This window comes from Ambystoma mexicanum, chromosome 1p (assembly GCF_040938575.1).
Source record: "Ambystoma mexicanum isolate Mex_15411 chromosome 1p, UKY_AmexF1_1, whole genome shotgun sequence".
NCBI lineage: Eukaryota > Metazoa > Chordata > Amphibia > Caudata > Ambystomatidae > Ambystoma > Ambystoma mexicanum.
In genome coordinates, this window is record NC_090921.1 from 1,069,730,144 (window position 1) to 1,069,756,911 (window position 26,768).

The 26,768-nt window shown below is 51.7% G+C and overlaps 1 protein-coding gene across 3 annotated transcripts in view; it reads left to right on the plus strand.

The window, feature by feature from the left end:
• The window catches only part of ARHGEF11 (Rho guanine nucleotide exchange factor 11), a 1,841,770-nt gene that overhangs the window by 1,782,328 nt on the left and 32,674 nt on the right, over positions 1-26,768 (plus strand). For all 3 annotated transcript variants that reach the window (XM_069604553.1, XM_069604546.1, XM_069604551.1), the window contains one exon: positions 2,578-2,876. In XM_069604553.1, the coding sequence (XP_069460654.1) occupies positions 2,578-2,876 (299 nt within the window). The remainder of the gene's footprint in view (positions 1-2,577; positions 2,877-26,768) is intronic.

The window sequence follows — 26,768 nt, forward strand, 5'->3', positions numbered from 1 at the left end:
GGAAAAGCCCTCTGGACCAACACCTGTGGCATGTCCAAGGCAGTGCATGTGCTAACAAACTTGCCACATTCTTTTATGAATGGGTAACAGAAGGAGTCCTGAAGCATCAGGTCTTGCTTCATAACTCACCAGTTTGCAGAGCTTTGGAACACTTTAGTCCGCTCCTCCAATATGGCACAGTTAGTGGTTCCTAAGAAACAAAATGCCCTTCATGCCCGGTCAGCCAGGGTATGAGGGTCTACAGTAATGCCAGTGTCCCCACCACGTTTTGCCAGGTCTTTACTCTTTGTCAGCACAGAAGAAATATCAAAAAGCTTGTCTCGTCAACCAAGCCAGGAGCTGACCGCTGCTGAGGGTCTTTGTGTCCTTTAGACATGAAAGTGAGCATTCCAGGATCCAAATCTGGGTCAGTTTCACTTTCCTTTCCAGTGAAGAACTAAGGCACTCTGCTCTGAGTTGTGCCCTAACTTTCTTATAAATGCATTTGCGAAGTTGAAGACTCCTGTAATTGGCCACCCTTGGTTAGGGAACCGGCTCTTAAGAGTGTGGATGGATGGATTCCATCTGGGTCAAGGATACGAGGGGACTCCAGTGCACAAGGGGCCTGGTGGTGGAGGTGTTAACATGGTCTTTCTGCATTTTGGATTGCGCCATTTCTGTTTGTCCAAAACACATTCATTATCCCCATCTGGTACCGTCGCCTGTGGTGCCGATGGTACAAGGTCTGGCACCATCTCTGTCATTATTAAGGCTGCCTTGAGCCTCACAAAATTAGACTTGGTTCTGGTTGGGAATTTGAAGGACCCTGAAAACGTAGGGGTAGAAGAGGCAACTTCTTCCCAGGCCTGATTGCTGTCCCCTGGGAAATCCAGAAATGCTTATGCAAGTCATTTGCCAAAATGCTCAGAACCTGGGTCGTGGGGACATAGATCGCTGGAAACAGATGTTTTCATACCAGGCATAGTCTTTGCTTCTGCTGGCTTCAAACCATCCAATACAGTGTGGTTACCGTCTCTGGTCCACAGAGGCACCCAGAACTATTTTAAAACTGATGGTAAGGACGCTGCCAGGGTACTCAAGGATTCCATAATAGCAATCCTGAGTCTGTTTAACAAGGTGATATGCTCATCTTTATCATAATCCTCCTAGTCCAGCTCGTTTTCGGCTTTGTGCTCTAACCATTCCTAACATGGACATGGTATAACAAGTGCCTAGTGATCTGTGCTGTTATCAAGATTTCTGAGCACGTAGAGCGAGTTTCCCCGCAAGAGGAAGAGCAAGCTGTTCATCCCTGGTAGACGTGCTAATGGAAAAAGCTGACATCCTTTTTAACGGGGAAAGGTTGTTCCTCTGATCTACTCAATGCTAACACATATAACAGATATCCTATTGAACACCTCAGTCCGAGTATTCTTTACTTACTGTTCTGTGCTCTCTGCCCACTGATGAAGAAAACAGACCATGAGCCGACTGTTTGGATCCGAACCTTGCTGTCCTCAATTGTGGGCTGTACAGAAAAGGCTGTGGATAGGGAATCACATGCGTGGTAGTTGCTGTGGCAGTGCCCAAGATCCTAAAGTTCATCATGAGGCTTGTGTTCATTGGGGGAGCTTGACAGCACCCCAACTAACAAACATTGTGCACACCGTCCCTATTTTGGTGCTCCCTCCAGGCGAATAATCCACATGGTTAGTGCTGAAACACCACACAAAACGAGGCGCAATTAGGGAGAATGCCGATGGGCAGGCTCCTTAGAAAAGCGTCCTGCTAGGGACCGAGAACAGGGACAGAAAGGGCTCAGCTGCCAAACTAGACCGCAGAAGTGCTTCAGCGGCCACTAAGGGCACGTTTGAACAAAGTCCAGAAATACTGTGCAAAAATAGTGTATAAAACCCAATAAAGATGCCTATTCAGCACAATAAATCAAATGGTAAATAAGCACGCATTATCTGCTGAAGGAAAACAACAAACACAGAGGATGAGCAAGATACAGGAGTTTAGGTCACAAGGCTGGCCCAAAGGAGATTGAATTGACAAGATCATGTGTAAAAGTTCAACTGCAAAAATACACAGGTTTTGCTGGGAGTGGTTAGTTTTTGTTAGTTTTCCTTTGCTGTTGAAGGTTTAAAAAAAGAAAATAAAGCATAATGCACTCTGGTCTTGGGACTTAATGTGTTGTATCCTGCATCATTCTGGAGACTTTATGGCAACCAGTGGATTATCAAATCTGGTCGGATGTCTGTGTTCATACTTTGTTTCTGGTAGAATGCCAGGACATTGTAAATGTGTGGGAGTATAACAATTTTTACTTTGCCTAAGAGTGAGTTGGTGGGTAGCAACATTGACATGTTCTAAGATGTGGTGGTTGTTCACAAAAAAAAGCATGATTAATGTTTCAGAGAAGTTTTCTGATTTCAAAGATAATGTGTAATGCAGGATCTCATCACTGAATGTCTGACATCTCAGGTGGTCTGAATGAGAAAGTTGTGATCTCAAGAGTAAGCATTTAGCTTTTCTGATGAAATTTTATGATTTATGCATTTCTAATTCTTGTTTTTATTTCTGTGTATCATGCAGGAAATTATTTTTATGTAGCAATGCCGGCTGCCCCACCTGATTCCTCTACTGATGATGATCATGCATCATCCCTGGAGGACGGATGTTGCCCCGTAGGTACAGAGAGCTTAACTGGTCCCAGCACCCTCAATGTACAGAAGACCGGTGACAGAAACTCCAGGGAAATCAGGCCTCCATCTGGAAGCACAGCGACTGCTCTTTCCCTTACTGAATCACCAGCTCCCAGTCTGGTCATTCGTGACGTGGATATGATCTTCAAGACGATAGAACAGCTCACGCTAAAGCTGAACATGCTAAAGGTGAGGGTTGCTTGTAAGTGTTATGTCTGCCATGTGGTATTGGAGTGGTTACAGTTAATTCTTTGGTGAAATTGTTATGCTGGTTTTTAATGTGGATTTGATCTTCAGCTTTCTAGAAAGCACCATTTTGTGTTTTTATCGAGCTGTACAATTGTGCGTTTTTTCTAGCAAGTGAAGTATCGACTGCCAGGAGTAATTTAAATAGGATGTGCATTTTATCTAAAGATAATGTGGTATTTAAACTCTGTATAAAATCCCATAGCTACATTTCCTATGTCCACTCCTTAGACATCAGTATCCCCATTTCTCCAGCATGGGTTCTTGAATGGATTCACATGCTCATGAATATTGCCCGTCATCAGGCTGGGAATCCTTGGTAAAAAGAATGCAGTTTAGCTTTAAACTTTAAACTGCTTGTCTCCTCTATAGCCTACCAGTGTCCTTTGGATCATACTGCCCCTAGCCAATGACACTTGTCCTCCGAAGCTCCACCCCTGGTGGCCATCATCAGATTTTACTGCACGTTTCTAGTGTTGGGAATCCTCGTGCTTCGCTCCTCAAAAATGGTAGGTTTTTTTTGCTGGTTTTGCACTTTTCAGAAAATATCTTCCATATTTTCTTCATCTACCATCACGCGGCAACTACCGGCAGCGAGGACCCGTTGTTAGCAAAGATCTTCTTTCCATCATTGGATCTTCAACCCGTGGTGCCAACAGGCCCAGGATTAGACCTACACCTCGACCACGAATGATGCTACGAAGAAGAGCCTCTTAGGGGTTGGGGGGGGGGGCTGTGAGAGCTGCAGCCTGAAGAACATCTTTGTTGAGGTCGGGCAATGCAAGTGCCTTTATTGTCTTCCCCCCCGACCACGACACGGACGGATGTGACATCTGCCAGTCCTTCTCGTCGAAGACCAAAAGGGTTCACCATCAAAGGTTGCGGACATGGATCGAGGAAGGAAGGCCTCTGACATGGCCTACAGGCGCAGTCCTGCTCATCCAGGCCTGGCAGGTCCTCTGAGCGTACTTCCTCTGGTAACAAGAGGTTGAGGTCCTTTGAGGCTGCTTCCTCTGAAGATCCAAAAGAAGGCGAATCTGCTGAACCAACTTCTGGAAGGGGCCGGTCTCTGTCGACAGCCTGCCGGCTGGTGGGTTGCTGCCATCCGCTAGAAAGTCGCTGACTCCGTCCAAGCATAAATCATTGCAGAGTGGATCTTCGAAGAGCCAATCGGCGGCCCTGCTGATGTCAATGCAGTCGGGGCAAGCCCCCGCCACTGATGGCCACTTTGGCGACGAGCACCGCATCGGCAAAGTTGCAGAAAATGTGTCTTCATTCAGTGACAAAGGGCTTGTCAATGACCATAATCTTCATGATGACCACCTCACCCAGGGTCTCTCTGCCTCCTAGACGCCCGTCATCGGTCCTGCGCACGATCCCGTCGAAGGCTGCACGTATTCCTACTCTGTAGACTCCTGTCATAGCCCCCTTCCCGAGAGACTTGCATCGGGTGAGAGAAGTGCCTCCAGCTCTGGATTTTCCACCCAAGCCTACCAAGGCTGTACTTCTGGCTCTTTTGGAATCCCCCAGGGGATCACATATCTGCACCAGTTCTGAGGATGATCTGGAAGAACCCCTGCCTCATAAAAGATCACCATTCCATGAGCCTTACCAGACATTTAGCCCTCCAAGGGGCGGGTGCATAACCATCTCCTGCAGCAAGGGAAATGTCCCTGGACATTTTAACCACTTTGCATACATTGGTGGAAGAGCTTCAGCAGTGGCTGCCTGCTGCTCCTGTGTCTGGTGCGGCCAAGAGTCCTCAGAGTCCACCTCGGTACCAGCTGACACTGCCTGTAAGACCCCCGTAAGCCAGGGCTACGGGCCATACCCCCATGTGGTGGAGGAGTCAGTTCACACAGATACTGGCCCAGACACCAACGCCACCAGAACTCACACAGATGAGTATGACTATGTTCCTGTCGATGGGGAACCGATGGATGTCAGCGAGCATGCCAGGGCTTCAGCCCGGACAAAATTGTCTCCTTCCAATCCATCATCTTGAAGGGGGCAAAGCTCTACAATCTGGTGCCAGAAGATAAGAAGGAAGACTTACTTTTTCAATGGCGAAAGTCTGCAAAGAAGACCATTGTGTTGGTTCCGTTGTTGGACGACATTTGGGAAGATGAACTGGCAGTCAGGAAGGCTCCAAATACCACGCCATTGAAGCATAAAGGGCAGGATTCAGCCCCCAGGTGTCTCCGTTCTCAGCCTTCTCCGCACTCTGCAGTGTCAGCTGCCACCAGGAAGAGATTATCAAACCCCTCATCGTTGTCCATGGTGCCTCCTGACCAGGAAGGCAAGAAGCTTGATGTGGCGCATCATTACCACAGCAGCCTCCACCATCAAGGCTGCCAATGCATTAGCCATCCTGTCAAGGTACGACGGGGAGCTGTGGTACAAGCTGGGGCTTATCCTGGACTTTCTTCCTGATAAAGAAGGCCGAAGCATGGTCGTATTCCAGGAAGGAGAGGTGGCTTCGGACCATGCCACCACTGTCGTGCTCGTCATAGTGGATTCAAGGTTCTGCCATATAGGGAATGGTGTGGCTCTGTGGCGCCAGGGTTGGCTGTGGCCACACATTTCCTCACAGATGCGCAGACCAAGGTCGTCGGCATACCGTTTGACGGGGACAAACTGTTTGGGAAGGGGTGGATGACACTCTCCAGGCCATCAAAGATCTCCATGGACAAATGGGTGCTGGATGTTCTTCAGCAGGGGCACAGTTTAGAATTTCAAGACAGGTGTCCCCTCATTCCTCCTGTCACGGGTCAAGAACTTCACATGGCCCAACTGAATACATGAGGTTCAGGATATGTTACAAAAAGGGGCAATAGGACCATTCCCTCAGCACCTCTGGTGCTCCGGAGTGTACTCCAGATACTTTCTGGTAAGGAAGAAGTCGGGGAGGGTGGACGACCGATCCTAGACTTGCAATGCCAAAACAGGCACCTAAAATCCCCCAAATTTTGGATGGTCCCGTTGCAGCACGTGCTTGAACAGCTGGAGGAGGGGAGTTTTCTGGCCACTCTCGCCCTGGAGGACGCATACTTCGACATCTCCATTCATCAGAAACACTGAAGTTCATGTGTTTTGTCGTCCAGGGGCAGCATTACCAATTCAATGCCCTTCCGTTCGGCCTAAAATTGGCTTAGACGGTATTCGTCAAATGCTTGGTCCTGGGCACTGGGCATCTACGCCACCAGGGAATCCACCTCTACCCTTACCTGGACGATTGGCTCATCTGGTCCTGCTCCCATGCACTGGTAACCCAGCACACAGCGGAGACCACACACCTTCTGACTTCGCTCGGATTCTCCATCAGTTATCCTGTGTGACGCCATCTCAGAACGCCCGGTCCCTGGGTGTCTGGCTGAACACGATCTTGTGTCTGGCGACTCCCTTGCAGGAGAGGCTGAAAGCCATCGTGGGGAAGGTTCAGCAGCTGTCGGCAGCGTGCATCGCAATAGTCCATTCCATCAAATCCCTGTTGGTCATGATGCCCTCCTGCATCCATCTGGTTCCCTTTTGCAAGCTCCAAATGCGACCCCTCCAGGAATTCCTAAACGCCAAGTGGCAGCAGGTCACAGTCACATGGACAGACGAGATCACCCTCAGTCAGGAATTCAGTCATGCTCTTCAGTGGTGGTCAGTTTGGCCACACCTCACTCAAGGCACCCCTTCCAGAATCGTCTGTACCAGGCTACAATTCACTACTGACACCTCTCAGGAGGATTGGGCAGCCCACACCGGGGCATTCTCACGCCAGAGGCTTCTAGCTTCCGTAGAAAAAGGAGTTACACATAAATGTCCTGGAACTACAGGCAGTCTTCTGGGCCCTCAGGTTGTTCCAACTTCAGCTACAGGGGAATGTTGTGCGGATCTTCACAGACAGCACCACTGTTGGGTAAGATTTTCAGATTTGTGATAAATCTTCCTGAACTGTGCAACTCCAGAAATGTTTGCTTGCACTTGATTATTTTCCCTTGTCCCTAGGTGAAGGGAAATATTTTTCCCCTCGCTCCTAGTCTTTTGCTCTTTTTACGGGTGACCTTTTTATGTCTCTCCATAGTGTATGGTTGGAGTTATAGTTTCCTAGAACTATTGGGCTTAGGCTGGGTTGCCCGTTTGATCTTCCCTGTTAATTTCACTTTAATGTACTTGGGTGAACTACTGTTCCCAAGGGGTAAGAGGGATTTTCATCCCCCTTTACATTTTATATAGTGAGCCAGCACACTCCACCTTACGTGAAGTGCTGGGGAGATGCAATGTATACCCTTTGCTTACTTACCTGTAGCATTTTTGTTACAATTGCAAGTGTACTTGAACGGCTGGTGGCAGTGGTTTTACCTTAGTTACTTTTTAGTCTGATTACTCACAGGCTGTTAAATCAGCCTTGGTAATACACAGAAATGGTGGTATCCTTCCTTTTCGCCATTTTTAAGTATCCTTGTTGTTTGAGGCCTTCCCCTACTATTCAAGGCAGAAACCACCTCAGTGCAAATGTTATCTTCGGCGGGAATCCATTGTATTCCCTGCCTAGGTTTCAGAGTGTCTGAGAAGGCAAAAAGAGAGGGAGGAGTCCAAAACTCTGCAGCCCTTTGTCTTTCACCTTGCCTGAAAGGAACCAAGTTCCAATGGGGTGGCTGGCTGACTGTCCTGATTGGACAGCCAGACCGCCCCTTTCGGTATCCATCTGAAACGTTGTTGGTTCTTCTGCATCTCCACAAACACGATTCGAATCCCTGAAGTCCCCTCACCAGAGTGCAGGAACGAGAGAGTGAAGAGAATCCAACCGGCGATATTGGTTCGAATTGGGGTTGAAAGACTGACGCAGGAATGTTCGAGGGAGAAAAGACCAAAGATTATTTTTTCAAAAAATAACTTTCGATCCTTTCTTCCAATAACATTGCTGACTTGGCCCACACACCCGCACCTCCAGCCCCCTACTTACCTTTCTTCCAACTAGCTGGGTGCTGCGACGCCTGTTCCCTTTCACTTCTGTGATTGGGAACCGGCGCCCCAGGGTGCTTTCCTTTATTTATTTTTTGGGACAGCTGCGGGGGTGTCCTCCGCAATCCCCCGCTCACAATATAGTGAGCAATGGTGTGGAGGACATCCCCCCGCCCCCTGCAGCCATATTTATTTTTTGGGGGATGGCTGCGGGGGCCACCCCCACAGCCCCCAGCACCAAATGTGTGATTTGGTCAAACTTATCGGCCTTTCGTTTTTTTCGAATGGCTGAAATTCAGCCAAATCACGCATTCAGTATTTTTCGAACATTTTGGCCGAAGCCATTAGTTCTTCATCTGGCTGCTGTAAAAAGGCACCAAATCCACAGAGCCGTGAGAATCCGAGAAGATACCTTTGCTGGAAGCTTCCTCTGATGACTGCTGCTGCATTTTTCCATGCAGTGTCCAGTTCTTTCATCTCCAGACCAAGAATACAGGGACTGGGTCCTGTGCTGCTGCATCCTGAAGGCATCCGCCCAGAAGCTGTTCTTTTCTTCTAAAGCTTGGGTAATACTTACCTTAAGTCTGGTGTGCATCCTGTGAAGCTGAGTGGGTGAGTCGTGGTTTTGGGAGTTTGCTCATACCACCTGCCCAGGCCTAATGCTGGAACACATATAGGGAGCCTTCTGTGAAGTCCCTGAACACTTTAACTTTGAAAGTGAATACTTACTTTTTAAGATGATCTCCTATGGAACTTTGACTTTAATGTAATTGAACCCTATCTCAACCTGCCTACGTCTGGCCCCTGGACCAATAGGGTCCCTCTTCTGCCTCAGAGAAAACTCATGCAGTAGACTGGGGAAGGACTCAATAAGAAAAGGATTCTGCCTTGAAAGTATAACAAGTGTAAAAGTATGTACTTCCTAAAGAAGTTAGTGTGGTAACTATCTCTGAAAGACAAAGTTACTAAGTGTCATTAAGTTTATGCTTACCTTTGAGTTGCGTTCTGCCCCTCTAAAAAGTGTATAAGTTGCTTTGTGCCCACGCCCCCTGCTAAAAAGTAATAAGAGTTGGTACTGTGTTACCATTGCTCAACTGAATGTGGGTAAAAGCTTACCAATAAAGTATTGCCGCTGGTGCAAATTCTTCCGAAATGGCAGTTTTTTGGCAGTAAGATGTTTCTGCCACACCACCTACAAAACCATAGTTGGGCGGTGCAGTGGTAATTCTCTTACTTCTGCATTGCCGCTGATTTTAGCCATACCGCCCTACTTATGAGGCCCAATTTGATTTCACGTATACTTCACAAAGTATATTACAAAATGTAACAAACACTCATCTGATCAAAATTCATAGATGTGGAAAGTAGGCAGGTAAAAATATATTTGGATCAATTGAAGCCCTGCCTTGGTAGTGTAACAATTTCTAAGGACTTCACCATGCATATCCCTAAATGATATGTGCCCATGTTACAACCTGTAGCAGAAAATCGAAAAAGCTACAGTGATTATTTATTCAACTCACAATTGGTGAGAAAATGTACATGTGTTTTAAAACGCTCACCATGAGAGTGAGTCCTTGCACCGACATTCATCTTCTTCGGAAAAGAGCCATTCCTCCATGGAGTGCTCGAAGTGTCCGACACAGGTACCTTTTCCCACCAAGTCCTCTACGACAGAGGCATGGGAGACCTTCCGCCTGAAGAAGTTGGACATCTTTGCCAAGGCAGAGGGGGCGTGGCTAACCAGCCATGGAATAGGACGTGCTCCGGGACGAGCTCCTGATGATCCGACTGCATTTGATAGACTTACGCTGTTAAAATCGGCACGCATGCCTTGAAAACACAGGATTGTGCTTTGGAACGTATGGGCTGTAGGAATCCCGAAGGAGGAGTGTGTGGAGACTGAGGATTGAGAGTTACATGAACTTTTCCGGTGCTGCCGAGTAGATACTTTGTCGCCAAGATGGCGGCGAACAATGGGACTGCCGAAGTGAACTGAAACTGCCTCGCCACATTGTAACGAGTGTCTGCGAGCGGATTACTGAGCCCACGGATGATGCGTCTGAATTCATTCATTCCCTAACCTTGTGTGACCCATGAACATTTCTCGTGCTGATATCGCTGTAGCTGGGAGCCTGATCTTGCTGTGTACGGACTTAGATGGAGATCGACTAAGGAGTGCCCTGGCGAGCATCTGCCAGGGAGATCCAGCTGGACACAGCCGGGGCGGCTGCCTTCGGGAAACAAATGCGGCACAGGCCGGTAAGAGGGACAGCCGCGCTCGCGTATGCAGGAAACAGGACACAAACAAGACTGAGGCCGCCTGCGAGACGAAATAGTGCTGCCCGGGCGCAAAGCAGTAAGACGGTGCCGGTTAGTGAAGCGGGCACTGCGGATTGAGGAGGTTGGCCCTGCTGCTCATAGCAGGATGACACTGTTGCGGAGGGGGGCTGAGTAAGCGCGCATACGCCAACCTCTGCGGATTGCTCAAGGAGTTGACCAACAGTATACAACATTGGCTGCTGAATGGGTTACGGATGCGAGATGCAGATATGGGATACACTTCCATGACGGGGCCTGTGACACATAAAGGTCAGTGAGGAACAAGTGGGCGCACTGCTAACCGAATTGAATAAAGGCACTGAGTGAGGTCTGGTGCTGATTGCTGTGGGTGAGGATCATCCCTCACGGCAAAGTTTGGTCCGCCGGTCACGTGGGTTCAAGTAAATTGAACAAAGGAGCCTAGGTCGCTGTCACAGTATACGTGGGAGGCTGCAATCCAACTGACTGGCAATTACCAGGGCGCACTCACACACCTGAAAGCTGAACTAAATCCTGATAACTGGCAGAACCTCAGAAACTGATAATAACATTGGCCGGTACTGTACACGTACAGAAGGTGGCAACATGTCGGCGAAACCTGTTAAACCCAAGACCAAGCAACCTACTATGGAAGTCTTCGCAAAGACGCAAAAGACCCCTACTGCGGTTTCAGAGGGCAACGATGTGGCTAGTGCAGAGGAAGCCCCGGAAGGAGACAAACACCAGATCCTGGCGGCGATAACGGAGATGAGCACGAAATGGGGCCTGGCAATGGCAGACTTACGGAACGCCCTGGAAACGAAGATAGACGCGGTGGGTACTGAACTCACCCTGTTGAGGCAAGACGTGAGAGCGCTCGCTGACAGGACCAGTGGCTTGGAAAGTGCTGTACAAACCAATACAGAGGTTAGCAAGGGTAATGCCAAGGAAATCCACATGCTGAAACAGCAGGTTGCCAACTTAGAAAATAGGGTTGAAGAAGCGGAAGGAAGGGCGAGAAGGAATAATATAAGCGTGGTCGGCCTGCCGGAGGGAGAAGGCGGCCAGGACCCTACGAACTACATTGAGAACATGATCATCCAAGGGATAGGAGCTGCCAAACTATCACAGGGGTTCACGGTGGAACGGGCGCATCGCGCATTAATGAGGAAGCCACGACCTGGGGCCCCACCAAGACCGATCATTGCTAGGATTTTGAACTATAGAGACAGGGAAAAGATCCTGGAATTTTTTCGCAAGGGCGGAACAATCGAGAGGGCTTCTACTAACGTCACGGCATACCCGGATTATACGATGCTGGTACAGAGGCAGAGATATAACTATGTGGCTGTCAAAAAGAGGCTGCGTGACGCAGGCATTAAGTACATGCTCCTGTACCCGGCGAAACTTAAAGTGTTGCATAAGAACAAGGCTCTCTTCTTTGAAACCCCAGAGGATGTGATGGTATGGTTGGATTTGCAGGGTTGCCCTGAGAAAGAGGCAGACCGTGACCGGCGAGGTGGTGATTCCTGATGGACTTGTGCCATTTACACAGGGGGGTAAGTGGGTGCGTGATCCTGTTTGCACTGGGAAGCGAGACTGGTTAAACATTGATTAACACGCAGGCCTTGGCTTGTAATGGACTGGAATATAGTGTGAATGTATTTATGGTAGTCTAAGCAATTATACAAAGCGTAATATTTGGAGGAACAGGAGTAGAGGAACTGGAGCAATCCTCCCCCAAACATTGTTAGTTAAGTAGCCACTAGGGCTGCTTTACCCTACTGGGCCCTGGACGTAGGTGTGTGTTAGTCGGGGCTAGATGTGGGAGCGCCTGAGATCCAGGAATGGAGCTGGGCAAAAGTTGAGGGGGGTGTTGTTGGGGGTTGGGGAGCGGAGGGAGGAGGGGAGTTCACCGTGTATATTTATTTTGGGGAGTAGGGAGTTTGGTGTGTTTTTGGTTAAGGGGAGTTGGAACTTGGAAACAAGCCTATGTAGAGGAGTAGAGACCTCAAGGTCGGACAGCGCCTATGGGAGGCGGAAAGGCACTTTGAGATGCCATGGGGGACCTCAGAATAATGACATGGAACGTGAGGGGGCTAAACAGTTAATTGAAGAGAAATAAGATTATGCTCTACCTGCGCAGGCAAAAAGTAGACATTGCATTGCTACAGGAGACTCACCTGACACGTGAGAAAGCGGATACGATTGCTAAGAAGTGGAAGAGTGTGATGGTGAGCTCATCCTATTCTGCCTATGCTAGGGGTGTGCTTATTTGGGTGGCGCCGCATGTCCCATTCCAACGGTTACAAGAGGTGGCGGAAGCAGATGGGAGGATGGTCATTCTGCGAGGGCTGGTAGAAAATAGGGAAATAAGCATAGTGAATACATATTCCCCGAACCAGAACACAGCGGCATACATCAGGACGTTGTGTACTAACGTGAGCAAGTGCGTGGGGAGTACTGTGATTTTGGGGGGGGAATCTCGACTGCATACTTGACCCAAGGGTAGATAGGTCGGATGAGAAGATAGATAGACCTGCTCCTGCGGCCAAAGCACTGCAGGCATTGCTGAATGATTTTGGGCTAGTGGACGCATGGAGAGCGTGCCACCCCCTGGAGAGGCAGTACTCTCATTACTCTGCTCCGCAGCTGCTGCACACGAGGCTAGATTATTTCTTCACCACGTCTGAGGTGTCTGCAGAACTGGTTCAAATAGAATATAAAGCAAGGGTTCTTTCGGACCACTCGCCCCTGATCCTCACTTGGTGATATTGCCCTCTGAGAGCGAGGATCTCGACATGGCGCCTGCGAGCGGAAGCCCTGAAAGATCCCCTCTTCAGAGAAGACATGAGAGCGATTGTGATTTTTTTTTTAGGAGAACACCGGTAGTGTAGATTCAGCGGGAACACTGTGGGAGGCCTTCAAAGTTGTGATGAGAGGGGCAGCTATTGCAAAATCCAAAGGGCTACAAGGAGGTATTTTGGCTGATTTACGGGAGACGGAAGAGAGACTAGAGGAGACTTTGAGGGATGAAGACGACACTAGAGAGAAATCAGAGTTGATACTTATGCTGCAGCAGAAATGTGCGGAGCACTGGGATAGACTGTGTAACCTGAATTATAGAAAATACGTAGAGAGGTAGCACGCAGGGGGGGGATAAACCAGGCCGACTCTTAGCATGGTTATATAAGAGTGAAAATCCCAGAGTCACGATCAGGACCATTACTAGGGAAGACGGTAGTGTAGCGGACACGCAGGAGAAAGTCATTCAAGAGTTTGTAGAATATTATAAGACATTATATGCAGACCATGGGGAAAACTGCCGAGATACGATAATAGGAACATTGGAGGATATTGCATTGCCTAAGATAAGCGAGGAAGAGAGAGGAGAACTAGACGCACCAATCACCCTGGAGGAACTCTGGGAGGTGGTGAGAGTGTTACCCACTAGCAAGACGCCAGGGACAGATGGACTCCTGAGTTAATTTTATAAAGCATATGCAGAAGAAATCCTCCCCCCGCTGCTGGAAATGTTGAATGAAACATTTGAGACAGGAAGTCTGCCAGAGTCATTGAGGGAAGCGGCCATAATACCGCTACCTAAACCCAATAAACCTGGGCACAGCTGTAGTTCGTATCGCCCCCTGTCGATGCTTAACCAAGACAGCAAAATACTGACGGCTGTGCTGGCAAATTGATTGAGAAAGGTAATTGGTAGATTAATACACCCTGACCAGACGGGATATGTCCCAAGCAGGAACATCTCGAATAATCACAGGCGGCTTCAGCGAATTATTGAAGGTAGCAGCGGACATACCGGGGAAATGGCGATAGTGTCCTTAGACGCAATAAAGGCCTTTGATTCGGTCAAGTGGCCATGGCTGATGGCCGCCCTAGAAGGGTATGGGATTGGGCCAGGATACCTACGGTGGGCGCAGATATTGTATAAGGAGCCGCTGGCTAGAGTTAAGACAGGGTCGGTGATATCGGATAGATGGCAGGTAGGCCGGGGCACCAGACAGGGTTTTCCGTAGTCCCCAATGCTCTACATACTGGCCCTGGAACCTCTAGCAATATACCTCAGGCAACAGTATGACACAATAGGCATTGAGGTGAACGGGGAAAGACATTTGATTTCTCTTTACGCAGATGACGTGTTGCTGTACTTGAGGTACCCGGAAGAAAATCTCCAATATATCCTGGAGGTAATGGATAGATATGCGGGTCTTTCTGGTATAGCAGTGAACCCCCAAAAGTCAAGCATGTTCCCGTTGGGTAGGTACACAGGAATTCCGGTGGAGGGGTTGCCTGTTTTGCTGGTGCCATGGGCGGTGGGTACGTTCCGGTACTTAGGGATAGACATTTACCACACTGTGGCAGAAGAGCATAGGTATAACACTGAGGTAGCTTTGACAAAAATTGAAAATTGCATGCGGTTTTGGGTGAAGCTGCCCTTAGCCATGATGGGGAGGGGAGCGATGCTCAAGATGGTGGTTCTGCCTAGGCTCCTGCATTATTTTGCGAACATCCCATATTGGATACCTAAGAAGTTCTTCGTCAGACTGAACAGCTTGTATAGAGATTTCTTGTGGCATGGCACACGGAATAGAGTGGCATTATGGAAATTGCAGAACTCCCACGAAAAAGGGGGGATAAAATTGCCCAACTACGAGGTGTATTATGTGGCCAGCCAACTGCAGTATGTCGCTAAATGGCTTTCTGACGAGGAAACCTCTGAATCTAGGTTGTTTGGGCAAGATTGCGCACCCTTTTACTTGAAAGAAGTGATGTGGGTACCCAGAGCAGAACTGAACGGGCGTCCCATGATGATGATGTTGGGCTGGAAGATATGGCGCAGAGCGTGCAAGATGTTGGAAAATACAGCTCCATGCTCTCCGCAGATACCATTGGTTGCACTGACGGGGACGGATGTACAGCTAAGGAAGATAATCAGGAACCACTGGGAGCCGGTGGGGCTTGCAACCATGGGAGATATTTGGCAGGAGGGCTCAATAGTTGCCTTTGAGGAGTTGCGGGATGTATCTGGATTACATTCGGGTCAGTATATTGCATATTATAGAATGGTGAAAAGAGTTAAGGAAATGTGGCCTGAAACCGTGCTGGAAGAAGAGCCAGATGTCATATTAGATATGATATACGACATAGCGGAAGGGGGGCACGAGATATCAAGATTATACGAGATGCTGATGCTCAGAGTGGGGAAAGAGGTCACCCAACTGAGATTGGATTGGGAAATGGAAGTGGGGACCCCGATGGAAGATGGGATGTGGGAACGCGTGCAAGGGTACCATAAGAAGGTGTCTAGAAATGCTAGGTTGCAACAGATACAACTGTATATTATGCACAGGGCGTATATGACACCCCAGAGGATATCGAGGTTTGCGAATGTGGGTCGACAGGCATGCCCTAAGTGTGACGAGGAGAATGTGGGCATGGTACACATGTTCTGGTCTTGCCCGGTCATTGCACGCTTTTGGAGGGAGGTGGAACGTAGTAAACTGGCCGAGAAGGAGGTCAAGATCGTAGTAGACAGTGTGGGCCTGTTTGTTAGGAGTGTTCCCGAGATCTAAGAAGCTAAAATATGTGAGCAAGTTGAAAGACTTAGCATACGTACTGGCAAAGAGAAGAATAGCCATGGGATGGAAGGCATGTCATAGACCACGGGTGGAGGTGTGGTGGAAGGACTTGCAGAAATGGGCGGAGGCAGAAACTATGGTATGGCAGGAAGCGAGCAGTGTCGGGGGGATTGGAGGGAACAGAGTCCCTGATGGCCTGGAAATCGCTAATAGCGGAACTGTTTGGGTCAACTTCGGACCCGGATGAATCCACGGAGGAGTAGCAGCTGCCACAGGACGCAAATGTGTAATGTGAAAATGGTTAGGCTCAGACGGGGGGGGTGGTATTGGGAGGGGGATGCAGTGCATTGATGTGAAATGTACAATGGTTCGGATGACAAATGCTCTGCCTGTTTTGTTTTGTATTGTTCTGTTGGATTTAATAAAAAAACTTTAAAAAAAAATAATCTTTGCCAAGGCACAGCAGGCTTCAGCAGGTGTTCAGCCCGCGAGGGGCTCTTCCCTACGTCCGATCCCCACGCTCTTTGCCTCTGCTGCCTTGGTCCCGACCACGGCTGGGAAGGTTGTACCGCGTGCAACGCACTGACACCACGCGCACTGAAGAACAGGCTAGCTAGGTGGAGGGAGCTCTTTGAAAGGTCGCCTCCAGAGAACTTGAACTTCGTGAAACAGAAAACGAGGCCCAACGGAGGGCTGCTATTTTCCATCACACCCCATAACGGCAACTCCTTCCTGAGGAAATGCCCAAGCGGGAGGAACCTCTCGGGTTCTGGTATCATCACGCGCACCGAGGCTAGTCCAGCTAACGGCCCCACAGCTGAGGAGTTGTCCAATCCTTCCGGAATCAGTGCTGAGGGACCGCAAGGTTATTTTACCGGGTGTAAACCCGAGGAGCAACCCCCTAGTTACCGGCTCAATGTCCGAGGGAGCGCCTGCATGCAGCACTACCGGCAACACTGCCAAGGGCAATACGCCTTCCAGGCCTAGACCTGAGGTGCATGGTAGGCCTAATGCTCCACCACCAAGAGTCTTGGAGGAGGCTGGGCCCAGGGAGCCATGCACCACGACGTTGGCACATGGCATGCAGCTCGACAAAATGGCCACCGTGCCAGACAAGCCTGCTCGTCTGATGCCACTACTAGGAATAGAGCAGGTGGGTGAACGAGTTTCAAGGTGGGACTGGTGTCAACCAAGTACGTGGCCTACAGTTTATCCATCAGCAGCGTAGGTCAGGTTCCCCTGCAACCTAGACAGTGCCCTCCGGCCCAAGTAGCCCCCAGCCACTCTGTCATTATCCCCTGCCACCTTATCTGCCTCCGAAGACGGGTTCTTCGAAAGGTACCTGGCGCTGATGCGAACCCCCCAGATGGGGGACATCCTGCGGGATGCAGTCAGGGACTTGCTCCCTCCGGTCACTCCACTGGCACCCATAGTCATTCCTCCCATGGCTCCGGCGCCACAGGCCCCTGCCGGCTCCTTCGATACCGGCTCCCCTGCCTCCCACAGTACAGGCGGTTCCGCACCAGACTACGCAGCAGCCTCCGGCTCCGGTCTCCACACCGCAGCCCAGGGCGCCCAGCACCCCTCCACCCAGTCCGGACCAGCTAGACACTATGGTGGACACAGACGAGGAGGACCCTGACATGCTGTCGTCAGCAAAGGCCTTTCACGACAGGTTTGCAGGTTTGGCAGCATATTTGGCCCTTCCTCAACCTTAGGTAGAGCAGCCCGAGGAGGGGGTCTTGGCAGAAATCCTCCCCCTAAACCTCCTACCAAGGCGGGTATCCCGATGCAGAAGGACGTTGTGGCCCTGGCCAAGAAAGGGTGGCTCAAGCCATACTTGACCCAACCTGTCAATCGGCGCCTCAATGCCAAGTGTAGACAGATGAAGGGGGGGTACACTCTTGTTGGCGCACCCTCTGGTGATCGCTGCAGCGTCACTCTACTCTAAACCTCAGTCGTCCTCAGCCACCTCGTCCCCAGCACTGCTAGGCAAGGAGAAGATCTTTGAGGCATACGGGAAGAAGCTGTACTCCAACGCCTCCCTGCACCTGAGTCAGGCCAATGCTGATGCCATGCTGGCAGTCTCTAAGCAGAGGCTTTGGCAGGAAATAGCGGATTTCCTTCCGGAGCTTCCGGTATAGAGCCAGGCAGGCTTCAAGGCGGGTCTAGGAGAAGCCAAGCTGGTAGCGCAGGACATCATGGAGTCCACAGTGGCCCACATCGATACCTTTGGCCGGGCCATCTGCATCGCTACAGACATGAGAAGGACGGCCTGGCTTCAGGCTACTAAGTTTAACCCTGACGTCCAGGATCGCATATTGGACCTTCCGTTGGAGGGTAGTGACCTCTTTCAATCTACCACCGATGAGGAATTAGATAAAAAGAAAAACAGCTTGCAAACTGCAAAGTCTTTATCCTTCAGGTCCACATGTCTCCAGTGGGTGGAAGGCTTGCCTCACACGCATTTCTGGTGCCAGAACTTTGCAGATCCATGGATGCTCTCTGTAGTATCCACGGTGTACCACCTCCCAATACCTCCCTTGCCTCCCAGCGATTGGAACAGCAACTCTGTTGGCGGAGATCGGGTCGCTTATCGAGAGCCAGGCAGTGGAAGAAGTACCAGCCTCCCAGAGAGCATTAGGCTTCTATTCCAGGATTTTCATCATTCAAAAGAAGAACCAGGCTGGCCTGAGAGTTGTTTTGGACCTATCCACCCTCAACCTCTCCCTCCCTCTTTAGAAATTCAAGATGGTTACGCCAGCACTCTTTGCAGAGACTAGACAGGGGAGACTGGATGTGCTCCCTGGATCTGAAGGACGCCTACCTACATGTCCCGATTTGGCAGCCACATCGCTCCTTCCTACGCTCCAGGATCATGGGCTGTCATTTCCAGTACAAGGTACTAGCCTTTGGCCTCAACTCAGTCTTGATGGTATTTACCATTCGAGGGGATTGGGTCCTCCGACGTATTCCATATCTATGACATGTAATCACCACAGCTGTGCTGCTTCGGAAACTTTTTCGGCGTCTGCGTCCTGCGTCGATGATGTCGATGCGCCGTCGTCAAGGACCTCCTCCGACGTCCGACGTCATCCGATGTGATAAGTAGGACGCACGACGCCCATAGCCTCAGTTCCGTTTTTTCCGCGAACGTGTTGCTTCGTGTTTCTCGGTTCTAAGCCTCGACTCTTTGGAGTTCTGTTCTTTCTGGTTCTTCGAACCTGTTGGTTTGTGAATTTCCTTCGGCGATGTCTTCCACTTCGTCTTCAACCCCGCGTCCGGGCTTTAAGAAGTGCGGGGAGTGTGGGTCCAAGATGTCGGTGACTGACTCGCATGACGCCTGCCTCTGGTGCCTCGGGGAGGCCCACGACACGGATGACTGTATCGACTGCCAGTCGCTCACGTCCAAAGCCTTACGCGAACGTAAGAAGAAGTTGTCGGTAGGTCGGGTGTCCAAGCCCCGGAAGTCGAAGTCGGCGGGGCTTTCGACGGATGATTCGAGGGGTGACTCTCCGCGTCATCGTCGGAAGTCTCGTCGGTCTTCTTCTAGGAGTGGGTCTCGCCACTCCTCAGCCTCTTCGAGGCATTCTCGGAAGCGCCGTCACCGGTCGCCTTCCAGGTCCTCTTCCGAGGATTCTGCACGGCAGGTCGGTTACCCCACCAGCCGTGCGACGCCGGAGGAATGGGCTTCCTTCGGGAAGAAAATGTTGGCGATTCTTGAGTCGCAGGGTACTCAGCCGTCCGCGCCCCCGAGTGGGGTCGGCCGTGTGTGGTCGAGAGACGCCGCTCGCAAGAGTGGTCGGCACGAGTCACGGGAGCGGTCCCGTTCGGACAAGGAGGCTCGTTCTCGCCGTACCCGTTCCAGGTCCCGGTCCTCGACGCGTTCGAGACCGTGTGCTCCTGTGAAGTCTTCGAGGAAGACATCGACGTCTGAGGCGTCGAGGGCGTCGACAGGCTTTCTCGAGGCTCCGGCTTCGAGGACGTCGTCGAAGCCGTCGACGATCAGGTCGTCGAGGGACACGCTCGGGGCTCCGGCTTCGAGGGCTGTGTCGACGCCGCCGATACTGGAGGCGCTGCATCTGACGTCGACGCCGATTTCCTCGACGTCGACGCAGATCCTCTCGGCGCCGTTGCCGGTTTTCTCGGCGTCGGCGCCGATTCGCTCGACGCCATCGACGCCTTTCGTGTCGGAGGTGCCCCGTGTCACGGGTGTACCCCCTAGGAAGGCTCTGGTTAAGAGCAAGCACTCTCGGGTGCCTTTTCGCCACCTGGAATATATTTCGGAGGCGGATGAGGATTCTGATGGCCTGGTTCCTTGTCAGGTGCCAGATGAAATTGTCTCGGGCCATAGTCAGTTTGACGATTTGAGGCAGTCACTGCATGATGCCAGTGGACTGGACACCTCTCCGGAGGTGGAATTTTGTAGGCCTGAGCCTGGCTCCCATGCCGATTCCTCGTACGGGCGCCTTATGGCTAGGGTGTCTGAGTATCTGGGATGGTCTGCTCCCCCAGGGGAGTTTGTGCAGGATGATCTGACGGACATCCTTGATGTTGATCCCCCAACTGACCCGGTACTGCCGTTCCATATGGCTTTACAGAGAAGGGTGGCGGCGGCTTGGACTGCTCCGGAGAGTCTCCCGGCGGTGGGCAGATCCTTGTCGCGTAAATACCGTCCAGCCAGTAGCGACCCCTGCTACTTGACCAGGCACCCCACTCCGGAAAGTTTGGTGGTGCAGGCGGCCACGGCCCCGGCAAAGCAGGCGTCGTACCCTACCATCCCTCCTGATAGGGACGACAAACGTTTTGATGGCTGGGCGAAGAAAGTGTTTTCTTCTGGTGGTATGGCGCTTCAGGCGGCCAACTCCATTTGTGCCTTGTCACGTTTCACGCACACTCTGTGGAACTGTGTTGCGTTAGCGGCTGAACATATTCCCGAAGGGGTTGAACGGGATGGTTTCCTTGCTATGGTCCAGGATGGTAAGGATGCCATGTGTGAGTCCGTTCAGTCGGGTCTGGACTTGGCTGAATGCTTCAGTAGGTCCATGGCGGCGAGCACCGTGATGCGCAGGTTTGCGTGGTTGCGGAAGTCGGGGTTTGCTCCTGATGTGCAGTCCCGGCTCCTCAACATGCCCTTTGATGGTGAACACCTTTTTGGCAGCAAGGCTGACGAGAGCCTTGAGAGGTTGCAGACCTCAAAAGCTGCAGCGAAGTCGTTGGGCGCTGCAGTTCGCCAACCTCCGCCTTTTCGTCCTAGGGGACAGCAGTGGAGGGGTGGTTCCTTTCGCTATTACTCATCCTTCAGTAAAGCGAGAGGAGCTGTCAGTCAAAGAGGCCAACGCAGGGGTACCAGAGGTGGACGACAGGGTACCCGTGGTGCCAAGGCCGCTCGGGCAGTTGCCTCTTTGCCCTCAGGTAACGCCGCAGCCGCTCCCACTCAGTCGTGAGGCCATGTCCCATGGTTCGCCGGTTGGGGGAAGGCTGGCGCAGCATCTTGTAGAGTGGCAAGCCATTACTTCAGATGTGTGGGTTCTGGAGATCATAACCCACGGCTACTGTCTTCCTTTTCGGCACAGGCCTCGCGACAATCCACCGGGGAACCTCTCTTTGCAGAGTCCGGATTCGCTCCTTGCGCAGGAAATTCAAGCCCTGCTGGAGAAAGGCGCCATAGAACTGGTGCCTGTAGCGGAGAGGAACAAGGGATGGTATTCCCCTTATTTTTTGGTTTCGAAGAAAGACGGGGGATTGAGACCCATCATGGACTTGCGCGGTTTGAACAAACTCCTCAGGAAGGACAAGTTCAAGATGGTTACTCTCTCTCAAGTCCTCCAGGCCCTTCAGCTTCAGGACTGGTTGGTGTCACTCGACCTCAAGGATGCTTACTTCCATGTGCCGATCCATCCCAAGCACAAGAAGTACCTGAGGTTCGCGGTTGGCGACTCGCACTTTCAGTTTCGGGTCCTGCCGTTCGGATTGACCTCCGCCCCAAGGGTTTTCACCAAGCTCATGGTGGTGGTGGCAGCGCATCTCAGGCAAGGGGGGATTCACGTCTACCCCTACCTGGACGATTGGTTGATCAGGGGGAGCTCTCCCGAGCAAGTCCTGGATCATCTATCGATCACCTGTCGCTCCCTTCACAGGCTGGGCTTCTCCCTCAATTTAAAGAAGTCCCATTTGACGCCAACACAGCGGCTCCAGTACATCGGAGCAGTGCTCGACACTTCCCTGGGGCAGTGTTTTCCTCCCCAGGTGAGGGCTCTTCACATTCAGCAGATGGTGCACAAGTTTCAGCATGCCCAGACGCTCCCAGCGTTCGAGTTCTTGAGGTTGCTCGGCCTCATGGCATCCTGCATTCTTCTGGTGCCAGAGGCTCGCCTGCGGATGAGATCTTTGCAGTGGGCACTCAAGACGCAATGGTCGCAGTCCTCCGGCAGGATGTCGGACTCGATTCAGGTGCCGTCCTCGGTCGCCCGGGACCTTCTGTGGTGGGCCGTCGAAGGCAACTTGATGAAGGGGGCTCCATTTTGGCTTCCCTGGCCGGAGGTGACGATCGTGACGGATGCATCCCTCACGGGATGGGGAGCTCATGCCAACGGGCTGACAGTCAGCGGTCGTTGGTCTCCGTCGGAGTCCAGACTCCATATCAATCTGTTGGAGCTGAGGGCCGTCAGGCTAGCCCTGAAGGCTTTTCTGCCGTCTGTGCGAGGGAAGAATGTCCTGATCCTGACGGACAACACAGTGGCCATGCACTACCTCAACAAAAAGGGGGGGGCAGGGTCACTTCCTCTGTGCAGAGAGGCGATGCAGCTCGAGTTCTGGGCCATCCAGCAGGAAGTTTCGATCTCGGCAGTTCATCTGGCCGGAGCCGAAAACGTGACGGCGGACGCTCTGAGCAGGCAGAGCGCGATCTCTCACGAGTGGGAGTTGGCTCAGGAGATTCTCCTGGAGATCTTCGCCCTTTGGGGGACCCCTCAAGTGGATCTCTTCGCCTCCAGTGTCAACCGGAAGTGCGAAAGGTTTTGCTCGCGGGAATTTCCTCCAGAAGGAGCCTTAGGAGACGCGTTCGTGGTGGAGTGGTCATTCCCGCTGCTGTACGCGTTTCCTCCAGTCCCCGTCATCCCGCAAGTGCTGCGGAGGTTACGGAAGTTCGGTTCCCGGATGATCCTCATTGCCCCGGCGTGGGCTCGGAGGACGTGGTACCCGGACCTTCTCGACTTATCCATCTGCCCTCCACGTCGTCTTCCCTACCGAGACGATCTGCTCTCACGGGAGGGGGGTCAGGTTCTCCATCCAGAGGTCAGATCCCTCAACCTTCACGCTTGGCTTCTGAAAGGTTGAGGTATAAGGATTGGGACCTCCCTGAGGACGTGATGGAGGTGTTGCTTTCGGCCCGAAGGCCGGCAACAAAGTCTCTGTACCGTTGCCGTTGGCGTAAGTTCTGCGACTGGTGCAGAGTTCAGAATGTGGATCCTTTTGCATGTGACATCCCCATGGTTCTGTCCTTTTTACTTTCTTTGGCCCACAGGGGCTTGCAAGTGGGTACCGTTAAGGGTTACCTGGCGGCGCTGTCCATCTTTAAGCGCTCGTCTGAAGAGTGTTCTTACTTTAAAATCCCTTTGATTTCACAGTTCCTGAAAGGGCTCACTAATGTGTTCCCTCCGTCACCTTTCCTGGTGCCCGGTTGGGATTTAATCCTGGTTCTTAAGTTTCTTATGGGTGCTCCGTTTGAGCCTTTACATTCTTGCCCTTTGAGGCTGTTAACTCTGCAAACTGTGTTTTTAGTTGCGGTTACTTCCGCTCGCAGAGTGAGTGAGTTACAGGCACTTTCAGTTAAGCCTCCCTTCACTGTATTTCACAAGGACAGGGTTGTCCTTAGAGTTCATCCTTCTTTCCTTCCGAAGGTAGTGACGGAATTTCATTTGGCCCAGAAGGTTGTTCTTCCGGCATTCTATCCTCCTCCGCATCCTGGTAAGGAAGAGGAGAGGCTCCATAGGCTTGATCCTAGGAGAGCTTTAAGCTTTTATGTTTCACGCATGTCCCGGGTCAGAGTGGATGATCAACTCTTTATTGGTTACGCTGGAAAGCGTTTGGGGCAAGCTGTGACGAAACAGACTTTGTCTCGCTGGATTATTTTGGCCATCTCGGAGTGCTACCGTTTGGCGGGTAAGGACCCACCGGCTGGCTTGCGGGCCCATTCTACCAGGGGTATGGCTGCGTCTACTGCCCTGCAGAGGGGTGTTCCTATTCGCAACATCTGTGATGCAGCCACCTGGGCTTCAGTACATACATTTGTACGTCACTATTCCCTTGATTCCATCCGAGCACAGGATCTGGCCTTTGGCAAGGCGGTCCTTTGCTCTGCTATTTGATTGGCTATTCTACATTTTGATTCTAAATTCTTTCCCTCCTCCTTGCTTTGGTACTGCTTTGGGAGTCTGTCATAGATATGGAATACGTCGGAGGACCCAATCCCCTCGAAGAACAAGTTACTTTCTTACCTGGTAACGTTCTTTCGATGGGATGGTCCGACGACGTATTCCATATCGCTCCCGCCCGGCCTTCCCCGCTGCAGAATTTCTTTTGCGATTGCAGCTTACGTTCCGCAAGGCTTTGTGTCTGACTGGCAGTTGACTTATGTCACACGTTCTGGGGGAAAAAACTACAACTGAGGCTATGGGCGTCGTGCGTCCTACTTATCACATCGGATGACGTCGGACGTCGGAGGAGGTCCTCGACGACGGCGCATCGACGTCATCGACGCAGGACGCAGACGCCGAAAAAGTTTCCGAAGCAGCACAGCTGTGGTGATTACATGTCATAGATATGGAATACGTCGTCGGACCATCCCATCGAAATAACGTTACCAGGTAAGAAAGTAACTTGTTCGACTCATGAATGCAGTGGAAGCCCTCCTCGGGGCCCAGGGACACCATGTCTACCCGTACCTGGACGACTGGCTCGTCAGGGCGAGATCCCCGGAGGGGGTTACCCACACTGTCTCCACGCTTATGAGCAGACTCCACGGCCTGGGGTTTACCATCAACCTCAAGAAGTATCAGATGCAGCCCACACAGAGCCTCACCTTCCTGGGCCTCATCTAGGATACAAGCTCTGACAAGGTATTTCCCTCGGAGGACAAGATGACGGCCATCAAGAGTGCCACTACGCACTTCCTTACCAGAGCAGTGACCTCGGCTTGGTGGTACCAACACTTACTGGGTATCATGGCAGCGGTCCTGCCGTGCCACACACGAGACTCTGGATGAGGAGATTACAGCTGCACTTTGCGGCCTCCTGGAAATGGGAGAAGGGCTCCCAAGCGGAGCTGGTCAGCATACCACCTTCTCTCCACTTGGACCTCATGTGGTGGTCCAGGGACTACAACCTGCAGACGGGCAAGCCCTTACGGCAGCCGTCCCCGCAGACCACCATCACTACGGACTCCTCCATAGAGGGCTTGGGAGCCACTCTGGACAGCCACAGAGTCTGGTCCCGGCAGGAGTCACATATCAACTGGCTGGAGCTCAGGACCATTTGGCTAGCCCTCAGACCCTTCCTTCTGTTCATTGGGGGCAGGATCGTCCTTATCCAGACCGACAACTACACTAGCATGTACTTTGTCAACAAGCAGGGGGGGTACCAGGTCCCCTCCGCTGTGCAGCCTAGCATATGGGAATTGGCCCTGGAGAACAACATCTACCTTACGGCCGACAACCACCCGTGGAGGCCAACTTGGTAGCGGACAGGCTCAGCAGACTGGGAGCGGACATTTACGAGTGGCAATTGAACGGCCAGGTGCTGCAGGTGGTCTTCAACACATGGGGCCATCCTCGGTGGATCTATTTGCATCCTGGAAGAACAGGAAGTGCCATCAGTTTGCGTCTTGTCAGGGCCTGGGCCTCGGCTCCCTGGGCGACGCATTGCAGATGCAATGGGAGGACATGACAGCATGTGCCTTTCCTCCCACGCCCCTGATCCCCAGGGCACTCCGCAAAGATAAAGGAAGCTTGTCACCTCAGCATCATCTTGATAGCTCCTTGGTGGCCGTCGAGACCGTGGTTCGCCGAATTGCTCAGCCTCACGGACAGACCACCCATTCATCTTCTGCTGGGTCCAGCACCTCTCCTGTCCCAGCAAGGGGGGCAGGGTCCTCCGCCCCACACCTCAGAAGTTAGCCCTCGCAGCGTGGTTCCTAAGCAGATGACTCTCAAGCACCTGAGCCTATCACGGGCTAACCTGGAGATCATTCAGGGCGCCAGGAGCAAGGCTACCAGGAACCAATATGAGTAAATGGAGCAGGTTCTGTCACTGGACAGACTCTTAAGGAGATGAACCCCTCTTACGTGCATACTGGACGATGTGCTCGCCTTCTCGGCACACCTTGCGCACTCAGGCTTGCAGTTGGACACATGTCACACCTATCTGGTAGCCATAGGGGCCTACAGAAATTCGGAGGAGGAGGAGGTCTTCTCCTCTTCCAACCCGATAGTCAAACATCTGGCGGGCTTGTCTAAGCTTTACCCGCCCATCAAGAAGCGACACCCTGTGAGGGACCTCAATGTGGTGTTGGGCGCCTTGGCACACATACCTTTTCGAGCTAACGGTGTTCATGGATATCAGACTGGTCACCATTAAGACAGCTTTGCTAGTGGGACTCGCCTCCGCTCACAGAGTCGGCGAGATCCAGGCTCTGGTGCCCTCAGAACCTTCTAGCACTTTCCACAGGGATATGGTGGTCCTGCAGACTCACCAGGCATTCCTACCGAAAGTACCCTCCGCTTTCCATCTAAACAAGGAAATAGTCTTACCTACGTTCTTCAGTGGACCCCAAGGACGAGGCTCACTGAGTCTTGCACTGTCTGGATGTCAGGCACGCTCTGAAATTCTATCTGGACAGGACCAAGGGCTTTCGCAAGTCGGACGCACTTTTTGTCACCTGTGGGGGCTCGAGACCCGGTTACCAGGCATCCAAGGCTTCTAT